This window comes from Octopus sinensis, linkage group LG10, assembly GCF_006345805.1.
Source record: "Octopus sinensis linkage group LG10, ASM634580v1, whole genome shotgun sequence".
Taxonomy (NCBI): domain Eukaryota; kingdom Metazoa; phylum Mollusca; class Cephalopoda; order Octopoda; family Octopodidae; genus Octopus; species Octopus sinensis.
In genome coordinates, this window is record NC_043006.1 from 79,552,487 (window position 1) to 79,572,347 (window position 19,861).

The 19,861-nt window shown below is 37.3% G+C and overlaps 1 protein-coding gene across 1 annotated transcript in view; it reads right to left on the reverse strand.

The window, feature by feature from the left end:
* Window positions 1-19,861, reverse strand: part of LOC115216545 (importin-5) — a 119,686-nt gene that overhangs the window by 20,080 nt on the left and 79,745 nt on the right. Inside the window, exons 15-20 of the mRNA XM_029786003.2 lie at window positions 15,736-15,853; window positions 13,789-13,872; window positions 11,754-11,886; window positions 9,787-9,848; window positions 7,879-8,035; window positions 2,000-2,172 (exon numbers count right to left, since the gene is read on the reverse strand). Of these exons, the coding sequence (XP_029641863.1) occupies window positions 2,000-2,172; window positions 7,879-8,035; window positions 9,787-9,848; window positions 11,754-11,886; window positions 13,789-13,872; window positions 15,736-15,853 (727 nt within the window). The remainder of the gene's footprint in view (window positions 1-1,999; window positions 2,173-7,878; window positions 8,036-9,786; window positions 9,849-11,753; window positions 11,887-13,788; window positions 13,873-15,735; window positions 15,854-19,861) is intronic.

Here is a 19,861-nt window from a genome sequence, read left to right on the forward strand (position 1 = left end):
ACAAAAAAATATCGTTGTATTATTCAACACAAAAACTTTGGCTTATAAGGTTTTTCCATAAAATGTAACATCACTTATTATTTCACCCTTAAAATGTAATTTTTTTCCTGAAACACTGCATGCAATTTTCAAAGTTTCTTTTAATCTAGGTCTCCTGATTTTTTCCATGAATCTGTGTTAATTAATGAGACACCACTGCCTGTATCCAACTATAACTTTATGATTGTATTATTAACTATTTACATACACAAATTTCCTTTGAAACCAGTTCATATTTCTTCTCCCCGATAACCTGTTTACATGATTTTTTCTGTTGAGCCATTTTTTAGGTTTTGTTTTACAGTATGATTTATCGACCCCGAAAGGATGAAAGGCAAAGTCGACCTCAGCGGAATTTGAACTCAGAACGTAACAGCAGACAAAATACCACTAAGCATTTCGCCCAGCAAGCGAACATTTCTGCCAGCTCGCCACCTTTTTTTATGAGCTATCTTACCACACTTGAAGCATTTTATATTTTTAAACGGACAGTTACTTTTAAAATGTAGACCACTGCAGTCATAACATGGATTCTGTCTTGACATTTTTTCTAATCCATTACTGGTTGACAGGCATGAATGTGAGAGCAATCTTTTGCTTCAGTTTTATCTGCTTTATGTCTTAGATTTATAATCCTCTAACATTCTTCTGCTACTGCATGTAGAGCTAATTTTTGGTCCTGTTCTAATTTTGTTAATATCCAGGAATGTATATCTGCAGCTTTGCTTGCAGTTAGCCCTTGAACAAAATTAGACATCTGAACATGTCTAGGGTCAATTTGAATTTTTCACACTCTCTGTTAGCAACCCCAGGATAGGTGACAAAATCTTTAACATCTTTTTTGACCAAATTTAAACACTGCCAGTAAGTATTGAACAGGGAACTTCTTTGACTGAAAATTTTTGATAAAAAATTGTTTCGTTGAAATAAATCTCACTTGATTTCTTCAGCAGAATATAGTTACTATATTCTTCATGTTCAGCAGGGGATAGCTTTCTTAAAAGTAGTTGTACTTCTATCTCATCAGACCAATTTTTACATTCTTCTTCAACGATTTCTTCATATCTTCAAAAATATGCAGAGATGGTAATCCCTTCTGGATTATAACTGAATTCTTCAATTGAGTTTCCTACGCTGTCTGGCAAGTATGAACCTGAAGTATTTTCAGACTTCTTCAGCATTAATTCCAGCAACTGTTGGTTTTGTTGTAGTTGCTGCAACTGCACCACAGAGGCCAATAAGTCCTCCACGTTAAGCAATTTTTTCTTTGTTTTCATACCCCCCAAATTTTTGACATCCAACGCAAGCTTCGAACATCTCATTGCCACTTTTATGTCCTGGTGTTGGATAAATAATTTAACGAAGCTGGGGGAAAGTATTCACACAATGCAATACGCTTACTATCACACGAGACTCAACACTCTCTATCAACAGCTCACAGTGAATTGCTCACAATCAACTCGACAGTTCTTTATTTTATTAAAATGTGCCAGTCCACTTTTAGTAACATGGGGATGGTCAGAATCCTGCTACAACACATTTAAATTGGCCATATTTGGCCTAAATATTCTACCTGCTTTATGTTCAGATCAGCCAGATTTAGCCTTTCATGTCTACCCCTACAGTGTTATTCCAAAAATTCAACAATTTCTAAGCTACAAGGTAAGGTATGATTAATTTTAAAACAATGTGAATAAATAAGCATTACATTTGATAGTGTAATCTGAATGCTAATGGGTTAAAAGTCTCCAGTTCTCACAGGGACTATTGTTTACAAAAACATGCAAAAATGGTACAGTAAATAGAGAAGTAAATCAATCAGTTACTCTGATTCAAAAGCATGTATCAAACTGCAGTCTGAGTTATTTTTATTTTTAATTGAAGATGTGTTGTACACCAAAAGACAGAAAGTAGAAATAAAAAAAAATAATAAAAAAGATATACTGCAAGAAAAACGAACCTTTCCTAAAGATGCCAGGTGGTCCGGAACAACAGCACGCTCGGGTTCGTACATAATGGCCTTTAATAAATTGGGACAGATATAGTTCCACATATCAGCTACGTAGTGGTCTCCCTTGATTCTGGCACACTCTAAGAGGTAAGGCAAAGATTCAGCAGCAGATACTCTGACATCTATGCATGTTGTCAAGGAAATCATTACATACAATGAAATGCAAAGCACAATGTAAAGTTATTGAACATGAAACCCATTGAGAAATAAGTGAACTAGAATGCTCAATATGTTCAATACAGAAACAGTTTGATATTAGATAAAGATTTCAAAAAGGCTTTTTTAAATATGCTTTTACATAGTCAGTTGTTACTTTCTATGTTCAATCATGGTATTAAATAAAATACTAAGACAGAGTTCGTGTGTGTGTGTGTTTGGATAAACTGTGAATGAGCTCACATGCATACATTTGATGAACTTGACTTTCAGCCTCAATATGTAGATATAACTCATAGTCAGCCACTAATTCTGATACAAAAATCTTATTCTAAAGTGATTTAATTAAAACCTTTAAAATTCCATCTTATCTTTTACTTGTTTTAATCAGACTGTGACCATGCTTCTTCTTTTAGTTGAATGAAGCAACCCCTGTACTTATTCCATCATCTCTTAATGAACCGCTCAGTTACAAGGATATAAACATACTCTTTACTCTCTTTACTTGTTTCAGGCATTTGAGTGTGGCCATGCTGGAGCACCGCCTTTAGTTGAGTAAATTGACCCCAGGGCTTATACTTTGTAAACCTAGTACTTAATCTATTGGTCTCTTTTGCCAAACCGCAAAGTTATGGGGACATAAACACACCAACATCAGTTGTCAAGCGATGTTGGGGGGACAAACACACACACACATATATATATATACACAACAGGATTCTTTCAGTTTCGGTCTACCAAATCTACTCACAAGGCTTTGGTCGGCTTGAGGCTATAGTAGAAGACACTTGCCCAAGGTGCTTGCCCATGTGGTTCGTAAGCAAGCTACTTACACACAGCCGCTCCTATGACTTTAAGTTTCTAACATCAGTTTAATAATGACAAAGTTATTGCAATTAATTATTCATTATTTTTAAAATTGAAACTAAGGCCACACAAAAAGCACCCAGTACACTGTAAAGTGATTGGCATTAGAAAAGGTACCCAACTGTAGAAATCATGCCAAATCAGGCAATCTGAGCCTGGAGCAGCTCTCTAGCTTGCCACCTCCTTGTCAAACTGCCAAACTAAGCCAGCATGGAAATAAGATGTTAACTGATGATGGAAGGCACTGTATTGCAACAGATACAGTGACAAAAAAAGGTTAAACTATAAGACTCTTTCTATAGCACAAAGCTGAGAAGAGCTCAACTAGTTTTGAGTGGTTATTGCCATCTTATAAATCTTAATAAAGATTGTCTACTTGTGATAGATAGTCCTAGAGGTAGTGGAAGCAGTTTAGCAATTTTTGTAAGTAGCTCAAAGCTGCTTTCTTTCGAATGTCCATGAAAAAACAATCAACAAATCAAAAACAGGACAACTATATTTTTAATAAGTACTATACATTTTGGAAGGGTTTACTAAAATATCTGTAGTTTTAGGAGAGTATTGTAGTTCACTTGAAGCAGTGTATATTGTTTGTAAAATATAATGTATCTTGAATGGCACAACAATGCACTATAATGGCTGTTATAATTTAATCATCCAGTCTGATATAAATATTTCAGAATACTATATCATCATCATCATTTAACAACTTTTCCATGTTTGCATGAGTCAGTTTATAGCAGCAAATTTTCTACAGCTGGATATCCTTCCCGTATCCAAGCAAGGTAATACTTCCCCCATGACCAGGCATACTTTTACAGAATACAGGAAATGAATGACATACAGTTACTGTGATGTCAAGACAATAACATACACACACACAATGGGGTCTTTTAGTTTCTATCTTCCGAATGTACTCACAAGGCTTTGATCAGCCTGTGGTTATTGGCAAAGACACTTGTTATAGTGTGACTGAACCTGAAACTATGTGGCTGGCAAGCAAATTTCTCAGCCATACAACCATGCCTGCATCCCGAGCTGCAGCTTTATATCTTTGTTTTTATCTTTTACTTGTTTCAATCATTTGACTGGTGGGGCACCACCTTGAAGTGCTTTAGTCAAGCAAACCAAACCCTGGACTTATTTTTTTAAGCATGGTATTTATTCTAACAATCTCTTTTGCTGAACCAGAAAGTTATGGCAATGTAAAGACACCAACATCAGTTGTCAAGAGAGACACACACACACACATTTTATCGAATATACCTAACACACACATATATATATATATATATATATTAGAAAAAATGAGGTAATCAGATCAGATGGTTCATATTTGTAGATATTTATATATTACATTTTTTACATATATATCATATCATATCATTCGGATTAGCGCTTGCTCCCATTCTAGTGGGCTTTTCAAATCAAATCAGTTGTGGGGAGTTTGAACATTTTATAGTTTCGTAGTTTCAAACTCCCCACAACTGATTTGATTTGAAAAGCCCACTAGAATGGGAGCAAGCGCTAATCCGAATGATATGATATGATATATATGTAAAAAATGTAATATATAAATAAATATCTACAAATATGAACCATCTGATCTGATTACCTCATTTTTTCTAATATATAATACCTGTACATCATCTCCAAACCTTCCGATATATATATATATGTGTGTGTGTGTGTGTGTGTGTGTGTGTGTGCGAGATGTATTTGCCATCTCAATATGGCTAACCACTAAGGGTGGGTGTTACTGTAGCTTGTAGCCCCAGGAGAACATCTCCTCCAGCTGGCTTTAGGCATATTGGTTAGCCATATTGAGATGGCAAATATACCTCACATTGTCGTGCAGTTACTGTTTATACCTCGCTCAGAGATTTATTATATATATATATATATATATATATCAGGCTTCTTTCAGCTTCTATCAAACCTATTCACAAGGCTTTGGTCAGCCCAAGGCTATAGTAGAAGACACCCAAGTGCCATGCAGTGGGACTGAACTCGAAAACATGTGGTTGGGATGCAAGCTTCTTACACAGCTACACCTGTGCCTATATTGGTATATATTTTTTATGGAAGACAAAAGGACAGTGCTTGTGAGCTTTTTACAGAGGTTCTAAGACTGGCAGAAGTTACCCCCAGAAACTGAACTGGAGATCATTAGATCACTTGTCCAGCAACTGAACTACAAAGCTACGCTTTAAATTAAACTTCCATAGTCAAAGTAAACCAGTAGAATTTACCAGATTCGTGATGGGTGTCAAAGGGTGTAAGGTTCTTTTATGAACCAAGTAGATTATTCCAAGTTGGATCCTTGTTGTGATCATATTTTTATCAAACCAAAACAACCACACTACCTATATCTTCCAATTATTTAAAAGCATCATGAATATTGAGAGATTTAGTGAAATAATTCTGTTGTTATTAAGTAGATGTTTGGAAAAAAAATTTCAACGAAAGGCCCTTGCCTAAAATTATGACAAAAGGATTTTTTACATAAATATGAACAAACACTTTAAAATGAGAGGATTTTCATCAGAACTATACCTAGTCTCAGGCAAGTTAATTTTGAAAGGGATAATTGCTTCACTTATATCGCAAATATTTATCAGAAAAGACAAACTTTGCTTTCTGTCTTTTCTTTCCTACCTCTACAAAGGCATGGCTTACAGCCAATTCCAGATCTTCCCTTCTACTCCAGTTTACAGTGCACACTTCTAATTATAAAGATTAGCCTCCATATTTAAAGTACAAACTTCCCTGTTTGTTCCACAGTTCAAAACAAACTGTACTATGATCAATACAAAGTGAACAGACAGACAGTATGTCATTGCTTTAATAATAAATAAAGTTGCATTCACTTGATATTAATTATGCAAAACAAACTTCTAAAAATGTACCACAAAGATACATAAATATATAACTATACAAAAGGAAACAACTCTTTTAAGGGTTTCTATTATATGAGAAATAATGTAATCTAACATCACAGAGCACTTTTAAATTTATTATTGACAAAAAAAAAAAACTACTTATAAAGATGATAACATAGAGCTTTTTGTAGGCAGTGCTCTGATGCAAAGTGCCAGAAAAGGTTAAAAGAGGGGACTGAAGCAGCTGCAAGTCAAACGGAAAAGTTACAGTAAAAGAGCCATAAAGAGGAAAAGGTACTTGATCACATCAATAGAAGGTACACCGTTACCATTTGATAAAAGTGTTCCTTTCACTATTGTAAATGTACAGTCATGTTTAACACAGTTTCTAGACATCTTCATCCCAACAACAAACTTATCTACAGGGCCCTTGAATGCAAAATTACTGCAATAAAATAGTAATAAAGTTTCTAGAGAACCAAGCGCCAGATCTGTTTCTTTCTTGATTTTAGATTCTCGGTTCAATAAAAATACGAGTGAGGAGTCTAGTGCAGGTCTTGTACGAGCATGTATATTTTAAATAAAATGAGACAACAAAACCAAGGCTATGTGGAATTTATAGGACATTAAAGAGAAAGGTAGTCTTACAGCTGTTTCTGGGATTTTAGGGATATCCCTTCATCAGAGACTATTTCCCTCTAGTTAACTCTCTCATATTGTCTCTGATGAAGGGATATCCCTATTGTCCCAGAAACAGCTGTAAGACTACCTTTCTCTTTAGAAATGTCCCATAAATTCCATACAGCCTTGGTTTTATTGTCTCATTTTATTTAACATATACTTGTGAAGACCTGTTGAGGCAAGTGAAAATCAAACCAAATCAATATGGATGAACATCAATGGAATTTGCATCTTTGTGGTACCAGTGCCGGTGGCACATAAGAAAACCATCCGAACGTGGCCGTAGCCAGTACCGCATCGACTGGCCTCCGTGCTGTGGGCACGTAACAAACACCATCCGACCGTGGCCATTTGCCAGCCTCGTCTGGCACCTGTGTCGGTGGCACATAAAAAACACCATCCGAGCGTGGCCGTCTGCCAGCCTCGTCTGGCATCTGTGTCGGTGGCACATAAAAAACACCATCCGAGCGTGGCCGTCTGCCAGCCTCGTCTGGCATCTGTGTCGGTGGCACATAAAAAACACCATCCGAGCGTGGCCGTTCGCCAGCCTCGTCTGGCACCTGTGTCGGTGGCACATAAAATCAGCCACTACACTCTCAGAGTGGTTGGCGTTAGGAAGGGCATCCAGCTGTAGAAACACTGCCAGATCTGACTGGCCTGGTGCAGTCTTCAGGCTCACTAGACCCCAGTTGAACCGTCCAACCCATGCTAGCATGGAAAGTGGACGTTAAACGATGATGATGATGATGATGATATATAAATATATATATTAAAATCTTTTAATCATTATCTTCGTTTGTATGTCAGCTCTTTCCATGAGTCTCTGAGACACATCGTGAAACAATATCCCTAGTGCTAAGATGCCCTTCTTTATGTGAGCCCTTATTTTTCAAGTAAAACATTTTATTCCAATACTATTTGCATATCAAACTGTGGGGCAAAAGCAAACATCACTGTTGCCCAAGCAGTATAAATTCAAAGACACAGGGAGAAAAACACACATATACACATATATCTTCCAAATTTCACTTTCAAGGCATTGCTCAACCAGAGGCTATACTAAAACACACACATGCTCAACATTCCAAGCAATGGGATCAAGCCTGGTACTATGTAGTTGTGAAATAAAATTCTTAACTGCACAACCTAAATAATTGCCTGAATAATGATAAGATCTTATAAATTTGTTGGCCTGAATGTAGAATAATGATGAATTAGACAGATGAACTTTGGAAAGGATACCATCGTGGAAAACAAACTTTAGCAGTGGTACGATTAGTTTGACTACTTCTTCTGTGTATTCAGCAAAACCCTCCTTCAGTTCACGAGCATAACAGACAATCATTTGGCAGGCTGTAGCTTTCTCCTCAAGACCAGAAGTACGTACACCTATACTTTGCTGCAATAACAAAAGGAAAAAAAAAATTTTAAATACATAAAAATATAACATTGGTGAAGGATCAGTGGTTAGAGCATTCGATTCCTGGATAATGCTATGTGTTGTGTTTTTGAGCAAGACACTTTATTTCACATTGCTCCAGTTCACTCAGCTGAAGAAATGAGTTGTGACATCACTAGAGCCAAGCTGTATCGGTCTTTGCCTTTCCCTTGGTTAACATCAGTGGCATGGAGAGGCTGGTATGCATTGGTGACTGCTGGTCTTCCATAAACAACCTTGCCTATACTTATAACTAGAAGGATAACTTTTTAGGTGCAATCCCATGGTCAGTCATGACCAAAGGGGGTCTTTTTTACCTTGAATATATTTACTCACATCTATTGATATGTATATCTGTGCATAAATCATCATCAAATCCACTTTTCCATGTTGGCATGAGTCAGATAAAGTTTACTGGGACAGATTTTCTATGGTTGGATGCCCATCACATTGCCATCCCTCACTTGTCTCCAAACAAGGTAATATTTCCCCATGGCCAGGTATGGTTTTGGAGAATACTGGAAACGAATGACACTGGTTGTATGACAGTAGCACTCATTTATAACTATTACTTGATGTCAAAACAAGGAGACACGTACACTCAGACATACACAGTGGGCTTCTTTCAGTTTCTGTCTAACAAATCTACTCACAAGACTTTGTCAACCCAGGGTTTTAGAGGGAAGACATTTGCATGAAGTACCATACAACAAGACTGAACTCATGACCATGTGGTTCGGAATGTACAACAGAAATTCCAGGATAAAGAGAAAATGGGAGATGATGCCTTTCAAATTCAGCAGAATAAATGATAGTGCCTGTACAGGGTCATTCACACTGCTAGAAATACCAACCAAATCTTTCTCCGATTGCACATTAGCATTCTTTAAAATAAAAGAATAATGTATTGGATAATTTAATTTCAGATAAAACTTTGTCTAAAACAACTGGATGATCAAGACTTGCTTTTCGCCATATGTATGCTTAGGTAAGGATTGAACTGGAGGCTAAGTGATGACAATGGTGTAAATGAAAAACCAGTCTGGGGCCCATAAAAGAGTTAATCAGAAACAAGGTAAAAGCAAAGCCTTGCTATACATTAATAAGAAAAGATGAAAGAATGGAGCACCAACCAGAGAACATTCTTTGTGTTTAAAGTTAAAGCTCCTTGCATTAACCATCAAAGTTTCAATTTGAAGCTCATACACACATCAGCACACACACTTTTAACTTATATTTGTTTCAGTCATTAGATGGTGGCCATGCTAGGGTACCGCCTTGAAGAATTTCAGTCGAATGAATCAATCACAGCATTTTTTTTTGTTTTTGAAAGTCTATTTTGCTGAACTGCTAAGTTACAGAGATGTACACACACCAACACCACTTATGAAAAAACACACACAATTATATATATATATATATATATATACATACATACACACACACACACACACACAATGGGCTCCTTTCTGTTTCTGTCTACCAAATCCATGCACAAGGCTTTGGTTGGCCCAAGGCTATATATGACACTTGCTCAAGGTGCCATGTAGTGAAACTGAACCTGCAGCCATGTGGTTGGGAAGCAAACTTCTTACCACACAGCCCAAAGTTATGAAGATTTATTCAAAAGATTACATTTAAACAGAATGAAGATAATTGTCACTTTTCATTAACAAAACAATAAAGAAATAAAACAATGATTGATGACTTACTTGGTCGCCTAAAGTAACAAATTGCCAATCTGTGTCATCTTCCATTTCTTTCATATCATCACCTGAACAGAAATTAAAGGGGTTAAAATAACTACATAAGCAAGAACACACACACAAATATAGAGAGTAAGGAAGAGAGATTGGAAGGAAGATTGAGGGAGATCAATACAGTAATGACACTTGAAAACTCATACAGAAAAGAAAACAACTAGCAACATGCTAGCTTGTTTCTTCTTCTTCTTACAGCATTCACCTGGGGTGGGTTGAGCTGGCTTCATTCATCCTCAATGCTGCATCTCTCACAAACACCGACCAAGCCTGGTGATTTGAGACTAACGACCGTGTGATCTCCAACCACTCCTTATTCCAGCGGCGAACGCCGTAGATATGGGGGCCTGGGTTGGGTTCCAGATCAGCCTTGACCGTCATCGGCCAGGTTTTTCGTTGTCCACCACGACGCTTTCGCCAACCCTGAAGGAGAGCTGGGGCAATTGCCTCGTAGATGAATTCTCCTGGTTGACGATGGAGGGCATGACCCAGCCAACACAGACGCCCCATTAGGATGACTTGTCGGAGGGAGGTGATTCTGCACTGGTGTCGCACCGAATTGTTGGAGACAAAGTGATGCCATCGGATACGAAAGATGCTTGTTTAACTTATGTTGTATATCATTGCTTTTCCTTTTTTTCCACAACTGGAAAATGCCTTTTTTATTAAAAAAATTATTATTCTAAAATGACATCATACCAAATGTTTCCTGGATATTCAGCAATCAACAAATAATTATTCATTCTGCTTTATCTCTATTTCTTATCTACTGATTTTATTTATGACTCTTTCACTGTAAACAATCCAAGTATTAAAACATTTATGGGACTTTACCATCCATCATATTGCAAGTACAGCATTGTACAATTGTCAAGCACTGATTCGTATAGCAAAATTGGCTACAATACATAGCATACAGTTTACTGGGCAACATAGTATACAATCTGCAGGGTATTGCTTTATAGTAAAGAATGGTGCAGGGCATGACTGCATGGCCAGAAGTTTGCTACCCAAACACATGGTTTCAAGTTCAAGCCCACTGCATAACACTTTGGATAAGTGCCTTCTACTACAGCTCTGGGTCAGCCAAAGCCTTGTGAACAGACTTGAGAGGCTGAAAGAAACCGGTCATATCATCATCATCATCATCATCATCGTTTAGCGTCCGTTTTCCATGCTAGCATGGGTTGGACGGTTATATATATATATATATATATATATATATATATATTCTGTTTTTTATATACGGTTTGTAAAACTCCTGATGTGAATTCATGTGTTGAAATAGATCTTGTCTAGAGGGTGTCATTATACTACTAATAATCCTTTCTACTAAAAACACTAGGCCTGAAATTTAGTGGGAGGGACTAGTCAATTTACATCAACCCCAGTGTTTTACTGGCATTCAATTTATCAAACCCGAAAGGATGAAAGGCAAAAATCAACCCGTCAGAATTTGAACTTAGAGCATAGTGAGAGACAGCATGTCACAAAGCATTTTGCCCAGCGTACTAACAATTCTGCCAGCTAGCATAATAACCCTCCCAAGACTCAATAATATATGTGTGTGTGTGTGTGTGTGTGTATGTATGTATAGACACGAATGTGTGTATTTGTTACTCTCCCCTTACCATGACATCATGTGACACTTGCAAACAAATGCCACCATCATATCCAAGTAGTGTCCTTCATTCCCAATCTTTTTTTTTGAAAACATGTGAGGTCATAGGGGTTGAATCCGAAACTATGTAGTTTCAAAGCTAGCTTCTTAACCACACAGTCATGCTTCACAACTATAGTTTCTTAGGACACAATACATAATTAGGACATAAATGCTACCTGACAGACCCACTGTCTAGAATTGAATTATCTGAATTAACTTTTGCTAATTAAGAGACAAAGAATAAATTGCTACTTACTATTAACAACAGCCACATCTGGTTGTATTGCAACAGCTTTCAAAACAGGTCCCATAACCATAGGAAGGTACTGTTGGAATTCCGTGCCCAAAATTTTACACATTCTAGCCCAAGCAGAAATCATATAAGATATCTATAGAAGACAAAAACATTGCAATTTAGAAAAGCAAAATAGAACAAATTACAGAGTTTATGGCACATGTATATATGACATGCAGAAAGGTAAATATATCGCCCAAACCAAAAATGTGCTTCTATAAACTCTTGTGGTCAAGACAAGAATTCCTTCACGGGCTGATGAGACCCGCTGTGTTACCTGTTTCATGGTCAGAGTTTATGGCACATATATATATGATATGCGGAAGGGTAAATATATCGCCCAAACCAAAAATGGGCTTCTATAAACTCTTATGGTCAAGACAGGAATTCCTTCACAGGCTGATGAGATCTGCTGTGAGTACCACATAAACCAGTGTTACCCCATTTGAGTAGCTAGCTACACTTATGAAGAAGGTGTCTGGGCATCTCATAAGACTCAAAACAAGACTTGCCAAAGGGCAGATTTGTACATAATAAACTAGGAGTCACATTGCACAGTATTACACCATGTGGGGCAATGGCCATCTAATTGGGGAAGGTAATGGCAAACCAATCCAATATCTCTACCAAAAAAAAAAAACAAAAACACCATTAGAAAGCCAGAACGAAGTAATCCTATGGTTTTATCTGTTGGGAGAACTCATGTTTAATCTAAAGGACTTTTGTTGTAGTGTCATCAACATGCTGAAAAAGCATACAATATATAACAACAACAACTTGGTTTTAGCTTTGGTTCCATAGCATTAAGTGGGTGTATGAACAGGACTTGTTCAACTTTCTCAACCAACATTCCTAGAAGCTGAAAATTTTAAAATGTCTTGAGAGTACAAGCTCATTTGGTTTCTGTGGCGTTTAACCCTTTAATGTTTGCATTATTCTGCCAAAATTAATGCTTCTTCATCCACATTGTTTTGTATTAATCATGCATATCTTGTAGCTATGAGATTTTGATGAGGTAGTTGTTAATTTTTAAAACAATATTGTAGGGTTGGTGTGAGAGACCAGATCTGGCCAGTTTGAACATAAAACATGCAGAATACTTTTGGCCGGATATGGCCGGTTTAAATGCCAAAGGGTTAAGTAACTGAAAGCACTAGATTCTTGTGTTGAAAAGAACACAAAGCCTATCACAAGATTAACTCACCCAACCACATCAGGATTTCACTAGTCTTCATTTTGAGTTAGGTGGACCATGTGAAACAAGGCATGTTGTCCAAGGAAACAACAAACTACCTTGTCTGAAAATTAAACTTACAAATCCAACAATCACAAGCCTATCCATATACACATTCCAACCCGTGCCAGCATGAAAAACAGATATTAACAGATGATGTTATCAGTTAGATAAGTTCAGGGCAAGTAGAGTGAAGTGCACTATCAAAGTACACCATAAAACACCTACAGCAACTTTATTGAGAGCTTTCAGTTGATAGTACATTACCAAATATCTACCAGATCATTTTACTCTTTTAACACAATTTGGTGCAATAGAGCATTAAATAAGAGACAGGCTAAGAGTTCTACATATATCACAAAAAAGTGTAATTCTGTTACTATTAGTAAAATACTACATCATTATCAATGCTGTTACCATTATCATCAACATCCCCATTGTTACTTTTTTGGAGGGTGTATGAGTTAGACCAATGGTTCTTAACCATCTTTTGCATATACACTCCGTTGGTTCCTATTTTGCTCTACAAGATCTCCATGGCCATTCAATGTATATTTAAAACATTCTACTGTATTTTTATACTTGAATATTATTAAGAATTGTATAAAACAAATTGAAATATTTTGTGTATTGTAGTAGTATAAATAATTTACTGCACATAAACTTTAACAACAAAATCTTATAAAAAGCGATGCCCCACCATGGGGTAGTCTGATGACTGAAGCAAGTAAAAGATAAGAGATATTAGTGAAATCTTCCAACCTGTGGATCATCATCAGGTAAATCTTTCATATCGGTTTGTGTTTTCAAAAGTAGCTGCATCACTTCACTGCAATCTTGCATGAACTAAACAAAATACAAACAAAAATTTAAAGGATGAGGTGATTTGTACCTAGGGGTTTTTTTTTTTTTTGGAGTGTCTACAAACTGGAAATGTAGAACAGAGAGGAGGGGCAGAAAATATTAAGAAAAATGTAAAAATATAGCGTGCAGGGTGGGATTATGTATCATCTCATTCATTCTTATTTCTTTATTGCCCACAAGGGGCTAAACATAGAGGGGCCAAACAAGGACAGACAAAAGGATTAAGTCGATTACATCGACCCCAGTGCGTAACTGGTACTTAATTTATCAACCCCGAAAGGATGAAAGGCAATCTCAGTCATTCTTGTTGAACTAATGTCTTTCTTTCCATTTGAACCACTCTATGCGACAAAGGTATGCAACAGTCTACCTTACACATTCCAAATCACCTTAGTCAGCTTATGTTTTTGCATTTACACTTTTGTGGTCAATTTGCATTTCATGTGAAGGCAGGTCTGAAACAGACCATCCTGCTTATCAAATATGAACATTTGCCTGGATTTTGTGCGACATTAGCAGTTTACTCTATCCCAAGCAGTCAGACCAGGTTTGTGGTTTTAGAGTAACTCAGTGCCTTAATGCATTGCTTTCTCTCTAGTTTAGCAGCCTATATACATATATATATATATATATATATACACATATATATAAAGTAACAAAGATGTACAGGTGTCAATTCATTACAGCCATTTCAAGTGGGTCCATTAAATTGATTAATGAAAACATTACATCAATTTGAAAGAAATCATTCTCGTCAGATTAACTCACAGACTTAAAGCATAAAGAATAAACCAATTTTTCTAAACAAATTTACATCAATAATGAAAACCAAAATTTTGACATTGTTTCCTTTTGTTACAACTGTGGCAGAATGAGTTTAGCAAGTAATGCATACTTTGTTAAGTCCACTACAGTTTAGAAAGTAGGTATTGACTTACTCCGAAGCCACAAGCCTGGTCTGACTGCTTGAGGCAGAGTAAACACAAAATCCCAGGCAAATGTGCTTATCTGATAAGCAGGATGGACTGTTTCAGACCTACCTTGCTGACTTGAAATGCAAACTGACACCAACTAGTTTATCCTTTATGTGCTCATCTGACAAGAACGGTTTCTTTCAAACTGATGTAATGTTTTCATTAATCAATTAAATGGAGCCATTTGAAACGGCTGTAATGAACTGACATCTGTACATCGTTGCTACTTATTCTGTTCACCTAACTTGGAATCTGCACTTTGGAAATACTATGGAAAGTTCCTTTATAAAAAGTACATATCTGAATTACCAAGAGTGGATATTTTCACTTAGCTGGGTTGCATTGTCTACACAAACAACAGGAATATATGGTACAAATACCCCTACACGGAGTCTTGACATTCAATATTCAGATAATATTGTTGGGGTGTGCAGATTATACCGAACTAGCAAAATGCCTCAATTTAAATACCTAATTCAACTGAATCTTAATTTTTTTTTTTTGACATACAGAGAGTGAGAGAGAAAGGGGGGGGAGACAGACAGACAGACAGTGTGTGTGTTGTTGCTGAAATTTTTTTGTGGTTTATCACACCTGAGAAATTTCGTTTTAGGCTAGTAAATAAATAATATAAACTGAGAGTTATTACTCAACAAACACAAAAAGATATCTCAGTAAAAGATCACACCCAACGAGCACAAATCTAAAAATAGCATAACTTTCAAGATTTCAGATATAGCAAGAAACAAACTTTTTTTCATCTTCAAGATCCAAGATTATGATAAGGAATTTCAACATCACAAAATATTTTTTCTATGCAATGGAATCTTTAATAAAATAGAGCTTTTAAATTGAAATGAAAACAACATACCTTCTCTTTGCCAACAGCGAGTCCTATTAAACTTATGCATTCTATTGTTTTCCCTCTAAGGAGCCTTAATTCAACTCTTGTAGCATGCTGAACAATATATTTCAAACAGGGCATGAACCTGTAAAAACAAAAAGACACATACATATATTTTTATATATTATACCTATTTATTTACCTGACTGTGTGTGTACGTATGTATATATATATATATATATATATATATAATATATATATATATACACACACACACACACATATATATATATATATATACATACGCATATATATATACATATATATACACACACACACACATATACATATATCATCATCATCGTTTAATGTCTGCTTTCCATGCTGGCATGGGTTGGACAGTTTGACTGAGGACTGGCGAGCCAGATGGCTGCACCAGGCTCCAATCTGATCTGGTAGAGTTTCTACAGCTGGATGCCCTTCCTAACGCCAACCGCTCCGAGGGTGTAGTGGGTGCTTTTATGTGCCACCGGCACGAGGGCCAGCCAGGTGGTACTGGCAACAGCCGTGCTCGAATGGTGATTTCTATATGCCACCTGCACAGGAACCAGTCCAGCGGCACTGGTAACAACCTCGCTCGAATGTTGTTTTTCACGTGCCACCGGTTAGAAGTGCCAGTAAGGCGTATATATATATATATATACTTTATATAATTAGGGTTCAGCAAAAAAATTTACTTTACCACACACTGAACTTTTAGAAATAGCAGCCAAAGAATTTAGCTATTTCTTCTACTATAAGTTTTTGAGTATACATTGTCTGGGAGACCCTTGGCTGCTATTTCTAAAAGTTCGGTGTATGGTAAAGTAAATTTTTTTGCTGAACCCTAATTATATAAAGTAATGTTTTAAATATACCATAAAAGGTCTTTTTACATACTGAACACTGCTTGGTAAAATTATTAATTACTAATTAATTAATTTTACGCTTACTGTTACTGACTATATATATATATATATCTTTATATATCTTTTATCTATACTTGCTTCAGTCATTGGGATCCAACCATGCTGGAGCACCACATTGAAGGATTTCTAGGTGAATGAACAAACCCCCATTTCTTTATAGTTAAGAAACCCTGGTGCTTATTCTGTCAGTCTCTTTTGGCGAACCACTAAGTTACAGGAACATACACATACCAATGCCAGTTGTCAAGCAGTGGTGGGACGGACACACACACACCCACACAATATATATTCTTTTGTTCGTTTACTAGTCTCAGTCATTTGAATGCAGCCATGCTGGAGCACTGCCTTAGGGGATTTTAGTTGAACAAATAGACCCCAGGATTATATATATATATCATCATCATCATCATCATCATCGTCGTTTAACGCACTAGCACGGGATATATATATGTATATATATATATATATATATATATATATACACACACACATACATAGAAACAATGGGTTTCTTTCAGTTTCCATCTACCAAATCATCGCAAAAGGCTTTGGTCAGGCTATATTAGATGACACCCACCCAAGATGCCATGCAGTGAGACAACCCAGAACCATGTGGTTGCGAAGCAAGCTTCTTACTATACACACACACACAATGGGCTTCTGTCAGTCTGCTTAGCCCAGGGCTATAGTAGAAGACATGCCCAAGGTACCGTGGAGCGGGCTGAACACAGAGCCATGTTGTTGGGAAGCAAGCTTCTTACCACACAGCCACATCTGTGATATATTTTCCACCTTTTTTAAAATCTTTTTGTTTCAGTCACTGGACTGTGGCCATGCTGTGGGAGACCACTTTGAAAGGTTTAGTCAAACAAATTGATGTTAGTATTAACTTTGTTTTAAAAGTCTGGTACTTATTCTATCATGTGAAGGTGCATGGTTCAGTGGTTAGAGTGTTGGGTTCACCATCACGAGGTAGTGAGTTGGATTCCCAGACTGGGCTGTGTGTTGTTTTCTTGAGCAAGACACTTTATTTCACATTTCTCCAGTTCACTCAGATGTAGAAATGAGTTGCAATGTCACTGACGCCAAGCTGTATCAGCTTTTGCCTTTCCCTTGGATAACATCAGTGGCATGGAGAGGAGAGACTGGTATCCATGGATGATTGCTGGTCTTCCATAAAACAACCTTGCCTGGACTTGTGCCTCAGAAGGTAACTTTCTAGGTGCAATCCCATGGTTATTCATGACCGAAGGGGGTCTTTACCCTTTAATCTATCAGTCTATTTTGCCAAACCACCAAATTATGGGGACATAAACAAACCAACATTGGTTGTCAAGTGGTTGGGGAGAGAGAGACAAACACAAATACACATGACAAGCTTTAAAATATATCAAGTTAACTCAAAAGGCATTTGTCAACCTGAGGTTATAGTACAAGGCTGAAGATATGCAAAAGCTTGAAAGAAATGAAGCCTGTGTGCACCGATGGATGGGTAATGTCAGTGTGCATATACGACAGAGTGTAAGGGACATGAGAGGAAAACTGGGTCTACGAGATATCAGATGTAACATGTAAGAGAGAGGACTGCCCTGGCAGAAACGTTAGCATACCGGGTGAAATGCGTAGCTGTATTTCGTCTGCCGTTACGTTCTGAGTTCAAATTCCGCCGAGGTTGACTTTGCCTTTCATCCTTTTGGGGTCAATAAATTAAGTACCAGTTGCGTAGAGGGAACATGTGGAAGGCGTAGACCCAGGAAGAGATGGGATGAAGTGGGGAGAAAAGTCTATGGATATTGGGACTCACAGAGGAGATGACAGGGGACCAAAACCCCTGGCGGTCTGCTGTGCTTGAAAAGACACATCAAGCTAAGTAAAAGCATGGGTGTTCTTACAAACAGGCATCCCTTTCCAGCTGAGCATTCTTAACTTTGCAGGTTTGTGGGTGCTGGTGCCATGTAAAAAGCACTCATACCGGTGCCACATAGATGCACCCATATCCCAGTGCTGCTTGAAAGCACCCAGTACACTCTGTAAAGTGGTTGGCGTTAGGAGGAGCATCCAGCCATAGAAACCATGCCAGAACAGACATAGAACCTGGGCAGCACTTCAGCTGGCCAGCACCTGTCAAACTGTCCAACACATGCCAGCATGGAAAAAGATGTTGAATGATGATGAGGATACTTGCCCAAGGTGCCACACAGTGGGAATAAACTTGAAACAATATGGTTGTAAAGTGAGCTTCTTAACTACACACACATGCAGGTGCATTTACACACACACAAACAGAAATCTGTAAAAATAAATTCTGTATAGTAAAGTACTTTGCGTCTTCCTCAAAAGTACATTTGGGTGTTTTAGTATGTGAGTAATAGGCTAATCAACCAAAACGATAGATGTTTTGATCTAATTGGATTTCACCAGTGGCTGTGTGATTAGAAACAGGAGATTAGTCTCAGATTATAAAGATTCACAACAAACCCCCTTTGTAATGTAGATTCTGCTATGCAAGGAAACTTATGCAACAGTTCACATTTGGGTATTCTACAATTTGTTTCAGTCAGTGGACAACAGCCAGTACACATGTACTTAATTTATTGATATTTATTCATTGAACAGCTGAGTTACAGAATGTAAAGGAACACAAGACTACACACACCATCACCATCTTTACATCTGCTTTTCCATGCAGTGGTAAGGACATTTTGAAGTAGTTTTTACGACTAAACGGTCTCACAACACCCAGAATACTGTGAACATGTTCTTTAAAAAAAAAAAAAGCCTGTGTTTATTTTATAATTATATGGCTACATGGTTGGGAAGCTTGATTCAGTCCCATGCATGGTACCCTGGGGAAGTGTCTTCTGCTATAGCTTCAGGCCAACCAAAGCCTTGTTATTGAATTTGATCATCGTATGTATATATGTCAGCAAAAGTGCTTGTACCAATTTCTTAACTACCCACAAGGGGCTAAACACAGAGAGGGCAAACAAGGATAGACAGACGGATTAAGTCAATTATATTGACCCCAGTGCGTAACTGGTACTTAATTTATCGACCCCGGCGGAATTTGAACTCAGAACGTAATGGCAGACAAAATACCGCTAAGTATTTAGCCCGGCGTGCTAACGTTTCTGCCAGCTCGCCGCCTTATAACAGATAGAGAATATCCCTAAAGCTTTGGTACA